At 37.1% G+C, this 14,240-nt stretch overlaps 1 protein-coding gene across 1 annotated transcript; it reads left to right on the top strand.

Moving 5' to 3' along the window:
* The first annotated feature begins 384 nt into the window (after nt 1-384).
* On the top strand, nt 385-3,934 carry Popdc3 (popeye domain containing 3). The gene is made up of 3 exons (XM_015499705.2): nt 385-1,225; nt 2,171-2,279; nt 3,467-3,934. The coding sequence occupies exons 1-3, from the start codon at nt 741-743 to the stop codon at nt 3,758-3,760; spliced, it is 888 nt and encodes a 295-aa protein (XP_015355191.1). The 5' UTR covers nt 385-740; the 3' UTR covers nt 3,761-3,934.
* The last annotated feature ends 10,306 nt before the right edge of the window (nt 3,935-14,240 follow it).

Below are 14,240 nucleotides of genomic sequence, written 5' to 3'. Positions count from 1 at the left end.
TGGGTTTGGTCCCCAGCACGACATTAAAAAAAAAACAAACTAAATAAACAAAATAAAGGTATTTGTGTCAATCTACAATTAAAAATATTTTTAAGGGGGTGGGGCATGGAGGACCCTGTATTCATGCATCAGAATCACATAGGGAGGTTGTTCAAAATACAGACACCTGGGCCCCACCCTCAGCAATTCTGCACGTCTGGAGGCAGTCTGTGAGTCTGTGATTTTAGTCCCAAGTGATTCTGAGTAGATTGAACAACTGCTATCGCTACAAGCTGATTACAGAGCACTTAGCTACACTGAAAAATATGAGGCTAATTCTAATAAATATGTTTTTATATGATAAAAATTTAATTAACACTTAGCGGCATTTGTGCTTAAAATATTCTAACTCTGTAGAAAACAGGAGGTCAACTTACATAAGTAGTGCTGTTGATTCATTAAATATAGTACCTCTCCATTCTTTTTAATTAGATCTTTTATCCTTTTTTCTCTTGCACAGAAAATAGCAAAGTATTCGTGGATTAGGTCTAAATCAGGAGCCCAGATGAACTTGAAGAAACTAACCTGGGATTCTTAGTTTTTCAAGATCCACACCCACCTAACCTTAATCACTGTCAGCTCCAGTGTCCAGGCTCCCTCTGGTTTTGTGAAGACTCTGATAATGGAAAAGCAAAGGACTTAATCTCTTGCTTCAGTATCATCTAAAGTCAACTGAAAAGTGAACCAGCCAAAGCACAGCCATGGAAAAGAATTCAAGTTTATGGAAGAACCTGATAGATGAACATCCAGTCTGCACAACCTGGAAGCAAGAGGCCGAAGGAGCCATTTATCATCTTGCCAGTATTTTATTTGTAGTAGGTTTCATGGGTGGCAGTGGATTCTTTGGGCTCCTTTATGTCTTCAGTTTGCTGGGGCTGGGTTTTCTATGCTCCGCGGTCTGGGCATGGGTAGATGTCTGTGCTGCCGACATATTTTCCTGGAATTTTGTACTGTTTGTCATCTGCTTCATGCAATTTGTTCATATTGCATATCAAGTTCGCAGCATAACCTTTGCCCGAGAATTCCAGGTGTTGTACAGCTCCCTTTTCCAGCCCCTGGGGATCTCTTTGCCCGTCTTCAGAACGATTGCTTTGAGCTCTGAAGTGGTTACTTTGGAAAAGGAGCACTGTTATGCCATGCAGGGGAAAACCTCCATTGATAAACTCTCCCTGCTTGTTTCAGGAAGGTTTGTACCCTTGGTGCTTGCATGTCTTTCCTCTATATGAATTATCTATCTGTGTTTCTTTGCACTATATTTCTCCATTGTAGCATAGTCCTGGGTGGCATTTTGCACCCAGATGCTTGGGAAAGTCTTTTGAGATGTGAAGCCTAGATGTAAGCTTTGTTTATTTGAAGCAGTACGTGATCCAGAGGCTTACTCTTTCATCTTAAAAGTCAAATGATGTGAATCTTAAAAACAAAAGGATGAATATATTTATCTGAATACAATATTGGTTTCAGAGCTGATAACTGCAAGTCAAAAAGAGGATGATGCCTCCTTGAATTAATAGAATATTTATGTTTTTAAAATACTTATTTAAAGGTATTTAAATAGACTCTTTGTTAGGGTAATCTTTTAAATAACAGAGAACTTTTGTTTTTGTAATTATCTAATTTATTCGGTAAGTTCTTGCAATTGCCCACTTGTTAGAAGATAGGAGAACTTCAAGAATAAATATAGTAATATAAACTTTGAAAAACTTTGGGGAAGAAATAATAGTGTGTTTATTCATATTTGAAAAGGTTAAAACTTTAGTTTACAGAGGTATTTATGGCAGAACACCATGATGCTCTTAAATGTTCTACTTAATTTAAAATCTGACTGAGGGCATCAAAATTTGTCAACATATACTGTACACAAACAAATGGACACAAACCATAAGGGTGCAACTTGATAAACTTTCTGATGGATTTCACTCCATATTCCAGGTTCCCAAGGGAAGAACATCAGTATGTGAATTTTACAGGATATTGTGTCACTTACTGTGATGCATGAATTTTGTATTTTTCCCTTTAAAATTCTAAAGGACAAAAAGTCACCAGAGATCTGAAGCACATTTCTCCATCGTCCTACCCCCAGTGATGTGTTCTCTTTCTCCTTCCTTCAAATGTCGTTCTTATGTTTTGGTAGGATCAGAGTGACAGTTGATGGGGAGTTTCTGCACTACATTTACCCCTTCCAGTTCCTGGACTCTCCTGAGTGGGACTCACTGAGACCCACAGAGGAAGGCACTTTTCAGGTAAGGGACACAGACCACATAGTTAATGCTTCTCTCCAAACAGATAAACAGTGTCTGCTTGAAAATAAGTAAACAAACAAGTAGAACAACAGATAACACAAGAATAATTATATTTAACTTTGGGATGTACTTTGCAACCTACATGAATTCCCAATTCTGTTTGACTCCTGCTGATTAATGCCGCCCGCCATACAGGTCCAGCAACAAGGAAAATAGATGTTCCCTAAGACAGAAAGGAACCATGATAAATATTCTTTTTTTTTTTAAAGAGAGAGAGAGAGAGAGAGAATTTTAATATTTATTCTTTAGTTATCCGCGGACACAACATCTTTGTTTGTATGTGGTGCTGAGGATCGAACCCGGGCCGCACGCATGCCAGGCGAGCGCGCTACCACTTGAGCCACATCCCCAGCCCAATGATAAATATTCTTAAGCTTTCCTTTGTATAACTGCATATTTAGGAATTAAAATATAATTAATCGAGATTTGAATATAGCCTAAAAATTGCCAGTGTGACAATTTAGAAAACAGCAAGAACAAAAAACTGTACTGATTACAAAATAAATGTTTTAAAAATTTAAGATGCTGATGAACTTGAGATATCTTCTACCATCAAAGTGCTTATTGTTACTATTGTGCCATCACATAGCAGTAGTTTTGAAATATAATCATTTTGGAGGGTTCCATTTATTATGTTGTACTTTCTTCCTATGGATTGATAATACATATGCATGCATGTAAATACAAATTAATATACATATGCAAAATAGTTATATAAATTGTATACAACAGAACTATAAATTTTGTACTACAGAAACTCAGGGTTAAATGTCTACAGTCTTCAGAATTGATGTGGATTTATTTCCCTAACAATAGCCAACTTTATGTTTATAATATCAAGTAGATCTGCCTTCAATAAAATGCAAAATATAAATCCCCAAACTTGGAAAAATAGGTAAGCTGGAGATGAACACAACATTATAAATATTCATATTATAAATTATGTATATCATAATAAGTTATATGGTTTTCTTTTTCTATTTTTTACAATATATTGCGTGTTAGTGGGATTATTTTAACCTAAAGAAGACATCAAGTCAGACTCCCTCAAACTTTGGAGCAGAAAAAAATGTGATTTGGTTTCTTGTTTCCTAATCTTTGTTTACATGTGGTCTTGTGTTTTTTAGGTAACCCTCACAGCAGAAACTGATTGTCGATATGTGACCTGGAGGAGAAAGAAATTATATTTGCTCTTTGCTCAGCATCGTTACATCTCCCGCCTGTTTTCGGTTTTAATTGGCAGTGACATTGCAGATAAACTCTATGCCTTGAATGACAGGGTGTATGTAGGAAAAAGATACCACTATGACATTCGGTTACCCAACTACTATCACATGTCAAGTCCACAAATGTCCCGATTGCCACTGACAGAACAGTTTCGGAATTCCAGGGAAATGGTAATGAATGACATCAAAGTCTGAAGTTTTCTAACTACTAAAAAGACTCTTCATCAATCCCCAAATGAAATAGAAAAATAAAGAAAATTGAGCTCACTGATATTTTTATAAAACGAATTCAGAGGCAAGAGGCCACTACCAACTGTTTCAGTCATCTCAACTTTGTGTTGTGAATAAATTTTACAAATTGTTCTTGTATTTCTTATTGTTACCATTGGGGGAAGGCAATGCATAACTGTGGGAAGTTTGCCCTTTTCTGCATCAGAACTGGGAGAATGTAAATTGCACATTCTTCATCATCTTGCCCCGTTGACTTAGGCATTGCTTCTCAAGCAGCTGCCTGCGAGTTCTCACAGCACCACTGCAGGTTGCCAATGCCCCATAAGCATTTCCAGAATTCACTCTTTGGCTACAATCTCTGATGAAAGCAAGATGTATTACCATGGTAAGCAGCAATTATTTATTTTACATGTGAAGTTAATTGATATGCCTAAAAACTAGAATAAATGCAAAAGATAACAATATGCCAAACTTGAAGACTATTTTCTTGCTACAAATGAGTCCAAAGCTTAATCTTTATAATACCATTTAAAAAGAGGCATTACACAGGAAATAAAACTACATAATAATTACTGAATTTAAAAGACTGCCCATAGACAAATAGTGAAAATGTTGCACAGCATTTCAATTTCAAATGTTCAGCTGAAAGGTCAAGTGTCAGTGGTTTGACTAGACAAAGCCTCATGGTGAATACTCAGCCCACCACATGCCCCCAGGAGTCTGCCTTACACCATTCCTACAGTCTGGTGAAGAAGATGTTGAGAAAGAGACACATCCTTACTTGTAGCTCTGGTCTCTTGTCTTTGTCTCTGGTTTTCTGAAATTGATGTGCAGGCTATTTTAATATAAAGATACACATTTAATAAGTAGGTATTGGACACTTTCTATGGCTTCAGTACAGACCTGGGCACTGAGTGTACATCCAGTAACAGATGGGATCCATTCCTCATGGAGCTTACATTCTGAGGGTGAGGGAGAAGATAATAAATCAGAAAAGCCCATGGTTAGGAAATGATAGTGCCGTAAAGAAAGATAAATCAGAGAAGGTGGATAGGAAAGAGCACTGCCATTTTACCAGAGTGTTCAAGGAAGGTGTTTCAGTCAGCTTTTTCACTGCTTTGACCAAAGGATCTTTCAAGAAAAATTAAAGGAAGAAAAGTTTATTTGAGGGCCTCACAGTTTAAGAGGTCTCAGTCCACAGACAGCTCCATTTCTCAGGGCACGAGGTAAGGCAGAACATCATGGCAAGAAGAGTGTGGTGGAGGGAAGCAGCTCAATACACCACATCAGGAAGCAGAAAAAGAGAACTCTGTTTAATAAGCACAAAATATATACCCCCAAAGGCACACCCCCAGGTCCCACCTCCTCCAGCCACAACCTACTGCCTACAGTTACCATCCAGTTAATCCCTACCAGGGGATTAATTCACTGATTGGGATAAGGCTCTCATAACCCAATCATTTCACCTCTAAACCGTCTTGCATCATCTCATGAGCTTTTGGAGGACACCTCACATCTAAACCATAAGAAGGCCTTAGCAAGAAGGTAATGTCTGAACAAGGACCTGAAGGAGGCAAAGGAACATTCCATGCAGATATCTGGGGGAGAGCAATCAGGGCAGAGGGGACAGCACATGAGAAAGCCCTCAAAGCATAACAGGCTTTTTCCAGGAGTGGTTGGAAGGTAAGCAAGACGACAGCAGAGCAGACACTAAGGATTGAGAGAGAAGTAACTACAGGCATATTGGGTAAGGCCCAATAAGTCATGTAGGCATTTAGACTTCTCTTCAGAGAGTGACCAGAGCCATTGTGAAATTTGAAATAGAAGAGTGATATGATATGGCCTGGTTTATAGGAGGACTCTGGCTAGCCTGCAAAGAACTGATTGGGGACAGGGAGGGCAACAGTGGACTTGGAAAGGAAGATCAGGATTCAGAGTGAGATGTCCACTGAACACTAAAGTAGACAGGCGGCTATGAGTCCAGATTCGAGAGAAAGATCTGAGCTAGAGACACAACTTTGGAATAGTTAGCATATAGATGGTTTCTGAAGCTATAAACCCATGACATGGCCAAGGGAATAAGCCTCAATACCTGGCATCCAGCACTCTAATGTTGAGGGGATGGGAAGGTGGAGGTGGGGAAGAGTCAGCAAAGGAGATGAGAAGGAACAGCCAGTAAGACTGGAAGAACACCTGGAGAACATGGGGTCCCAGAAGCCAAATGAAGAAAGTGTTTCCAGGAGAAGGGAGTGACAAACTGTGTCAAACATGGCTGAGACTAAACCATTGGGTCAAGCGACACAGAAGTCACTGGTGGACTTAGCAGCAACAGTTTTAGTGGAATGACTAGGGATGAAAACTTTAGTGAGGCAGGTTAATGAGGGAGGCAAGGCGTAGGGAGAACAAGAATAGGTATGTGTTTTAAGCAGTTCTGATGTGAAGGGAAATAGAAAGGGACAGTAATCTCAACAGGAAGTGGAGTCCAGAGAGGTATTGTTTGCTGTTTTCAAGGCAAGAAATAATGGCCTGTGGATGGGAATGACCCAAAAGTGAAGGGTGAGTGTCTGGACTGAGGACCTTGAGCAGGTGAACTGCTGATGGGATCCACTGGACCTAAACAAGACCATGGAAAATTGATCATGGTAAGAAGAGGAGGCAGAGCCCTTGGGAGTGTGGTTGTTAGCAAGGGAGAAAGGTGGTACGAGCTCATGAGAGTTCCCTAGGGATGACTTTTATTTTGTTAGTGACCTAGGAGGCACAGTCAGCGAGGGAAATGGGAGACAATGTATTGGGGTTATGTAAAGCATATTACTTTTTCTGTATGTTAGCATGCACTGTAAGTGGGACACTGTGACAAAGTCTGAATCATTAACCTGAGTGAGCTACTGAATGATTCAAGGTCAGCTTGAGCTAAGGGAACAGCTGGGATGATTTATTTTTTCCGGTCTCTGGCTACACATGGCCATCACAGGTAGCTCTTACAAGCAGACACAGTGGCAGCTATCTGCTGGTACAAAGGCTTTTATGAAGCCCACTGGCTAAACAGTGGGGCTTCACAGTGGCATTAGAAGAAATTCAGATTTTTCCATCTTTAAGACTGTATGGTATTAAGTGTTAAAATAAGAGAATTCCATCTTAGTGAATACCAGGTACTAATTTAAGTATTAATTTAATAGGGCCTAATTATTAGATAACTTTCTAACCATGAAAGTCAACTGAGAACAAAGCCACACTGAAATGGGATATATGTTTTTTGGCTTAAATTACCTGGCATGTGGAGAATGAGAAGACTTTATATACAAGTTTTCCAGAAATCTAACTATTTTTAGTATGGGGAGGAAGGAACACAAAATGGGATGAAGGGATGCTGAAAGAGGGAGGAGAGGGATGCTTGAAACCTCACAGTCTGCTTCCATGCACTCTGCCCCCCAAGGAAATCATTGTTCTGAGATTAATCTAAGAACAGATTAATTAATTAATTGAAAGTATGTCTCTGAGCCATTACAGAGTGAGGAATTTTTCTTTCCCCTTCAATAGTGGAGCAAAAGGAAATTCATTTGCCCTCTACTCATCTAGATAGTCCTGGATGTCATATTGTAACACTGCCCGTACTCAGAAGGACAGAATTGATTTGACAGAGCAGTTACAAAGTGATACTCCTAACTAAACAGACAGAAACCATAAGAAAAACAAACTAGGCAGACAGTCCATGTTATTGTAAAAGCAGTATGTTATACAATATGATCTACATGAGATGCCTGATTGAGCCAATTTATGCTCATGTATTGAGCATACATCCATACATGGCATTAGATGCTCTTCCTAATTGTGTTCCATGCTCCCCTATATTGTACACTGTTAAAGAAATTAACCTTTAGAAATGATGTCCCAAATTAATATTATATTTTATAAAACTATCTATACATATCAAAGAGATCAATGTACCAAATTAATTCCACTATTTTTTGTCATACTAAAATGTAATATATATACATATAAAATACAAATAAATATTAGTATTATATAGACCTTTTATAATAAATCAACAGTTTAATTTGATAAAATTATACATTACTTGAAGACCAAAATTCCTAAGTTATGAAAAGATGCAAAATTAAAACATTAGTTACTTTAGTTCTTAGTCATCTCACCATTAGTATTACTGTTATTTTAATAATGAATTGTACATTAGCATGTAGTATCCACATGATTTGAGCATAATTTGAAGTTTTATTATTATGCTAAGTTTGACTACTTTTAATACCTGCTAGCTATTAAAGATTGACAGGGAACTTTGAAATATGATTTTTCTTCTTAAGAACTGATTTGTGCCTTGAACTATAATTTACCCCTTTACTTTTTTATTTCAATTAAGACTTTGGTGATCTTAATAAGGGTAATTTTATTTTATTCATAGGATTCCAAAATATTTTTTAAACATAATTTTATAGTAGGATTTTAGCTCCACTTGATACAAAACAAGATGTTTTGGGTCATCAAAACCAAAATTACTATTCATTAAATGTAAAAATTATCTCTCAAATTATAAAACACTGTTTTACATCCATTTAGCACTTCATAGTTTACAAAGCACATGCCTACACATGATTTCATTCACTTGTTTCCTGGAATCCCATTTTATGGAGAAGGATTAGAGTCTGAATCACAGAAACGGTGACACTCAAGCTTAGCTGTAAGTCAGTATCCTCGAATTTTTCATGCTACAGGTTCTCCTGATTGTATTCCTGACTTGGAGAGCAGTCAAATGCCCCCAATCTGAATTGAATGAAGATTCAACGCCAAAATGCTAATTACATATCTTGGAATTTGTCAGTGATCCCATGAGGAACGTGAGCCAAATGAGAACCTGTCTTCTGAATCGTCAGCAGTTAGCTGGAGCTCAAACACAGTCTACAAGTAAACTGTGTAATCAAGTGTAATGCTATTAAAATGTCCCTCTCTTATTAAATTGTTACCTCCATTTCCTCCTTTCTCCCTGATTAGTGATGGAACAGCAAGAACAATTTGGTAAAGACAGGTTTGGAGAAAGTAGGAAGAGCAGGGAAAGAGCAGGGCCAAGTTTCATTGATACAGTTTAAATAAGTTCTTTAAATTTGAGGTCTGTCCAATTTCATTTCAGATATTTCCACAGCTTGTGTGAGATGTCTCTAGATGCTTTATGCTCCTTGTGATACAGTTTCTCTCTCTTACCTCGGGTAGAATAAAACTTCATTTCCAATGAGACTTTGTAAGCTAAAGCTTTTTCAAATAGTATCCAGTAAGGGTTCCAAGATATGGAAGAAATTTTTGATTTGATAAAAGTGGTTTCTAAAGAACAGGCTATTACTATGGGGTGTACATTGGTTCTCTTGAGAGAAAAGTTTAGCCCATGAATAAGCACAATATCTGTTTTTCTGAAATAAGGGAATTCTCTCACAGTCTGCATACCTCATTCTTCACTTGGGAACAGGGCCTGACACATAACAACTTTGTAAATATTTGTGGCATGGAAGGAAAGTACTCATACCTGTTCTTGAATCAGTATCTGGATATTCACACTGAATCTAGCTCCTGATTTGATTTCAATTCTGCAGTGCCATTGGCAATTTTATCATGGAATAAGGCCTAAGACCTATAAAAAAAAAATGCCTTTTTTTTTTTTTCTTGCTGAAGCTGTTGAAATGAGCTTGAACAACACCTGTTCAGAATGCACATTTATTAGTCTTTTGGTTCCAAGATCACACTTTGGCCTGAAAATCTGCAAAATTAATTTGCTTAGAGACTCTTTGTGTTGAATGTGTTAAGAGATGAAGTTAGGCATATTGGAAGTTGGAAGAATTTATGTGAATAGACAGTTCACACACTGGGCAGCTCCTGAGCACAAGAGGTTCAGCACTCCCCTGTTTGTGGGCTGGAAACTGTATGTATGTGTTCAGGGCAAGACAAATAGAATGTACTGGACTGGTTAAAATGGAAAGTCCCCAGTTAGAGGTTGTTTGGTGGTTTCTGGTGGGTAGAGCCTCTACTTGGAGGTTGTTTGGCGGTTTCTGGTAGGTTGGCTTACGTTTCACTTTACAGCATATGCTGGGCTTTGGTTTGCTTAGGTAGGAACTCAAGGCACTGGAGCCCTCTCAGCCTAATGGCCTCCCAATTAAATTTTTTAAAGAACAGAAAGTGAAAATAAATTATTATGTCTCCTGTAAATAATTTCCTTTTAAATGATAAATAATGTGGCTGGTATTTGTATTTCATTTTTCTGAAAAACAAATAGTTTGGGAGTGTCTCTGACCTCACTTTCTATTTGAAATTTTCTTTGCAAAATTCATCCCTGGTCTAGTGCTCGGTATAAAGCAAATTCTGATTAAATTCTTTCTGAAAAACAAGAATACAATGTGCAGCAGGTATGAACTGAAGAGACACTGATTCAGCATGTGTGAAACACACCTTTCCTTTAACTTGCTATTGACCCCATCTGCTCTCACACCCCCTTTCCAATGATGACAGAAAAAAAATCATCCAGACCATTAAAATAAGTTTCTCTCTATTTTAGGCAGTTATTTAAAATGAATCCCTCATCTTTCTGTTTCCCTCTTTGTTCCAGGGATTCAGGGATAAGTTTACATGGCCCCATGGCATAACACAATCTCACCTTATCCTTGGGTCAGCTGCTTTGTTACTTGACCAATCCTTCTCTCTGGGTATCTGGCTGTTGGCCCTTAGAGGTGGCTGCCTCTGCTGCTGCTTCTGACATTGGGATCTCTACCTTCTTCCCAACTACAGCAGCCTGACTCAGGCAATTCCCATTCACCAGACCACTCAGTGTTTATGAATGAACCAATGAATTGTGAAGGAATCTCTGGGTTAAATCATTTGGCTCCATCATCTCTTCCTACTTTCTCCAAACCTGTCTTTACCAAATTGTTCTTGCTGTTCCATCACTAATCAGGGAGAAAGGAGAAAATGGAGGTAACAATGGAGAGTCTGAGGGGGGGCAGGGGAGTGGGCTGTCAAAATCACAGTGGGAAGGTCAGTATAATTTCAACAAATTGATATAACCCTATAGAATATTAACTGCCATTTTGTCGATATTTATTAATTCTATTAGAAAGATAATGTGACCATATTATAAATGAGTCAGAATAGAAAAAGAGAATACTTTCACTATTCTAACTCAATTTCTATTGACATATTGGTATATATTTCTTATGTTATTTTGCCTATTCATAATAATTTAAGTTGTAAAACACAATTTTTAAAAATTTGTTCTAATTAGTTATGCGTGACAGTAGAATGCATTTTGACACATCATACATAAATGGAGTATAACTTCTCATCTGTCTGGTTGTACATGATGTACATAGAGTTGTACAGGTCATGTAATCATATACACACATAGAGTAATAATGTCCGATTCATTCTACTATCATTCCTACCCCCAGGATCCCTCCCCTCCCTTCACTTCCCTCTGTTTAGTCCAGAATACCTTTATTCCCACCTCTCCTTATTGTGAATTAGCATTGGCACATCAGAGAGAACATTCAACTTTTGGTTCTTTGGGATTGGCCTATTTCGCTTAGCATAATATTCTCCAGTTTCATCCATTTATCGGCAAATGCCACAATTTCATTCTTCTTTAGGGCTGAGTAATATTCTATTGTGTATATATACCACAGTTTCTTTCTTTTTTTAATATTTATTTTTTAATTGTAGTTGGTTGGACACAATCAATACCTTTATTTTATTTATTTTTACGTGGTGCTGAGGATCAAACCCAGGGCCTCGCATGAGCTAGGTAAGCGCTTTACCACTGAGCCACAACCCCAGTCCCCCACAGTTTCTTTATCCATTCATTTATTAAAGGTCATCTAGATTGGTTCCATAGTTTAGCTTTTGTGAATTGAGCTGCTATAAATATTGATGTAGTTGCATCACTGTAGTCTGCTTATTTTAAGTCCTTTGGGTATAAAACTAGGAGTGGGATGACTGGGTCGAATAGTGGTTCCATTCCAAGTTTTTTGAGGAATCTCCTTACTTCTTTCCATAGTCATTGCACCAATTTGCAGTCCCACCAGCAATATATGCGTCTACCTTTCCCCCCACATCCTTGCCAACATTTACTGTTACTTGTATTCTTTTTTTAAATATTTTTTTAAGTTGTAGATGGACACAATTCCTTTATTTAATTTATTTTTTTATGTGGTGCTGAGGATCAAACCTATCTCCTCATATGTGCAAGGCAAGTGCTCTGCCACTGAGCCACAATCCCGCCTTGTTATTTGTATTCCTGATAATTGCCATTCTGACTAGAGTGAGATGGAATCTCAGTGTAGTTTTGATTTGCATTTCTCTAATTGCTAGAGATGTTGAACATTTTTTCATATATTTGTTGATTGATTATATTTCTTCTTCTGTGAAGTGTCTGATCAGTTCCTTTGCCCATTTATTGATTGGGTTTTTTTTTTTTTTTTTTTGGTGTTAAGGCAAAACACAATTTAAAAAAAATATGTACCACATCTTCTACTAGAAAAACATTTACTAATTCTTCTATTGCAAATGCATACAATAATTCAATCAACCAATATTTCTGAGTTGCAAATGTATGCAAATAACATGTGAGGTACCCTGTAGATAAGAAATATGAGTCAGAAACACTTCCTACCCTCTAGAACTTACAACCTAGGAGAAATGACACTTGTACACAAATATGTAAAAGGTAGCAAGTGATAAAGACCAAAACAGAAATAAAGAGAGTATCTGTAACTCTGGGGAATATATACTTCTACAATATCACTTTAAAGTAAGTGGGAAACACATGCCAACCTGTTAGGTCATTGATAATAAAGAAGTATTGAATGTCAAGTGAGTAATAGTAATATTTTCTACTACTTTTTCCCCATTCAGCATCCATTTTCTAGGTACTAGAAGTTTTATTTATTCATTAAGTCAAGTCATATGAAAAGTTCAAAACATATGGGAGATTCCCTGACTTGTTTCTTTCATGTCCAGAAAGTTTGTAACCTTAATCTGTTCCATCTTTAAAAGTCACCAAAATTAATCATGGTAACAACACTCAATCTTATATAGAATCTTGAGCTTTTTTTGCAGGGCTGGAGGTATTGAGTATTGAACCTATAAGGGCTTTACCACGGAACTTTTTATTTTAAGACAGGGTCTCCCTAAGTTGTTTAGGGCCTTGCTAAATTGCTGGGGCTTGTCTTGAACTTGCAATACTCCTGCCTCGATCTATGAGCCACTGGGTTTACAGGTGTGTGCCATCGTGCTGGGCACATTTTGAGCTTTTAAAAGTAATTGTAGAGTCTTATCTGACTCCATAACAACCAAGCTAAAATACAAAGTGCTGACATTATTCCTATTTTATAGACAAGCAATTTGCATAGTTTTTAGTCTTAGGTCCCCTTTACATTTTTAAAAGTTACTGAGCAAAACAAACAAACAAACAAACAAAATTTCTATTTTTAATCAGTATTTAAGATCTTAAAAATTAAAGGTAATAAATTATAAAATCATATTTACTTTAAAATAACAAACTCATTACATGTTAACATATTCTAACAAAAAATGATATATTTTTCAAAACAAAAAAATATGTAGAGAGAAGAGATTCAGCCCATGGAAAACACTGTACACTCACAGGAAAATGAGAATGACAGACAGAAAATAATATATTATTATTATTATTATTATTATTATTATTATTATTATTATTCAATGAAAATATTTCTGGCCTGTGGACCCCTGAAGAACCTTGGGACCTCACTCTGAGAAACACTGTAAAAGTGACGGCACTGAGGCTTGGAGAAGTAAAGCCATGTGCTTAAGATTATCCAGCAGGTTAATAACAGAGGTGGAACTAGAATCCTGTACCTTCTTGCTCCTTTGAGGAACATTTTTCATACCATAATATTAATAATTTATTTCATCAAATATTTATTTTATACCTATTTATTTATCACCAAGCATAGTGACTGGCATCACCATTTATCTATCTGACCCTGCAAGGCAGAAATATCAGTATTGGGCTGGAGCTGGAATGCAGTGGTACATGAAATATCAGTGTAATCCTTAATTCAGACATTTGTCACCCATTCCAAACTGGTCGACAAAATGCTTTATGAATCAGAGCTGGGAGCTCAGTGGTAGAGTACCTGCTCAGCAGATGCTGATCCCAGTACCATAGGGAAAAAAATAGAAAGGACAAAAACCTCATATCTGGCCTTATTTTCATATTTACTGTCACTGCCTTAGAATAAACCATTAATATTTTTTATCTGGATTGTTCAAACAGTTTAACTGCTCTTTGTCTTTCATTTCGACTCATCTTCCTCTTTGCATCTACCTAGAAAACTAATCCTATTAATGCACTAGCCTGCTTATATTCCTCTTAGGGCTCTTAATTGACTAAAGGATAAAGTCCAAATTAGAA

Source organism: Marmota marmota, unplaced genomic scaffold, assembly GCF_001458135.2.
Source record: "Marmota marmota marmota unplaced genomic scaffold, marMar, whole genome shotgun sequence".
NCBI classification, from domain to species: domain Eukaryota; kingdom Metazoa; phylum Chordata; class Mammalia; order Rodentia; family Sciuridae; genus Marmota; species Marmota marmota.
Note: the sequence above shows the minus strand (reverse complement) of the source record. Positions and strands in the feature narration are given on the sequence as shown.

Bases quoted from the DNA above. Each gene is read 5' to 3' on its own strand.
- Popdc3 (XM_015499705.2), top strand. From the start codon at position 741: ATGGAAAAGAATTCAAGTTTATGGAAGAACCTGATAGATGAACATCCA. The intron at 1,226-2,170 runs GTTTGTACCCTT...ATGTTTTGGTAG, and splicing joins TCCCTGCTTGTTTCAGGAAG to GATCAGAGTGACAGTTGATG. The intron at 2,280-3,466 runs GTAAGGGACACA...TGTGTTTTTTAG, and splicing joins CAGAGGAAGGCACTTTTCAG to GTAACCCTCACAGCAGAAAC.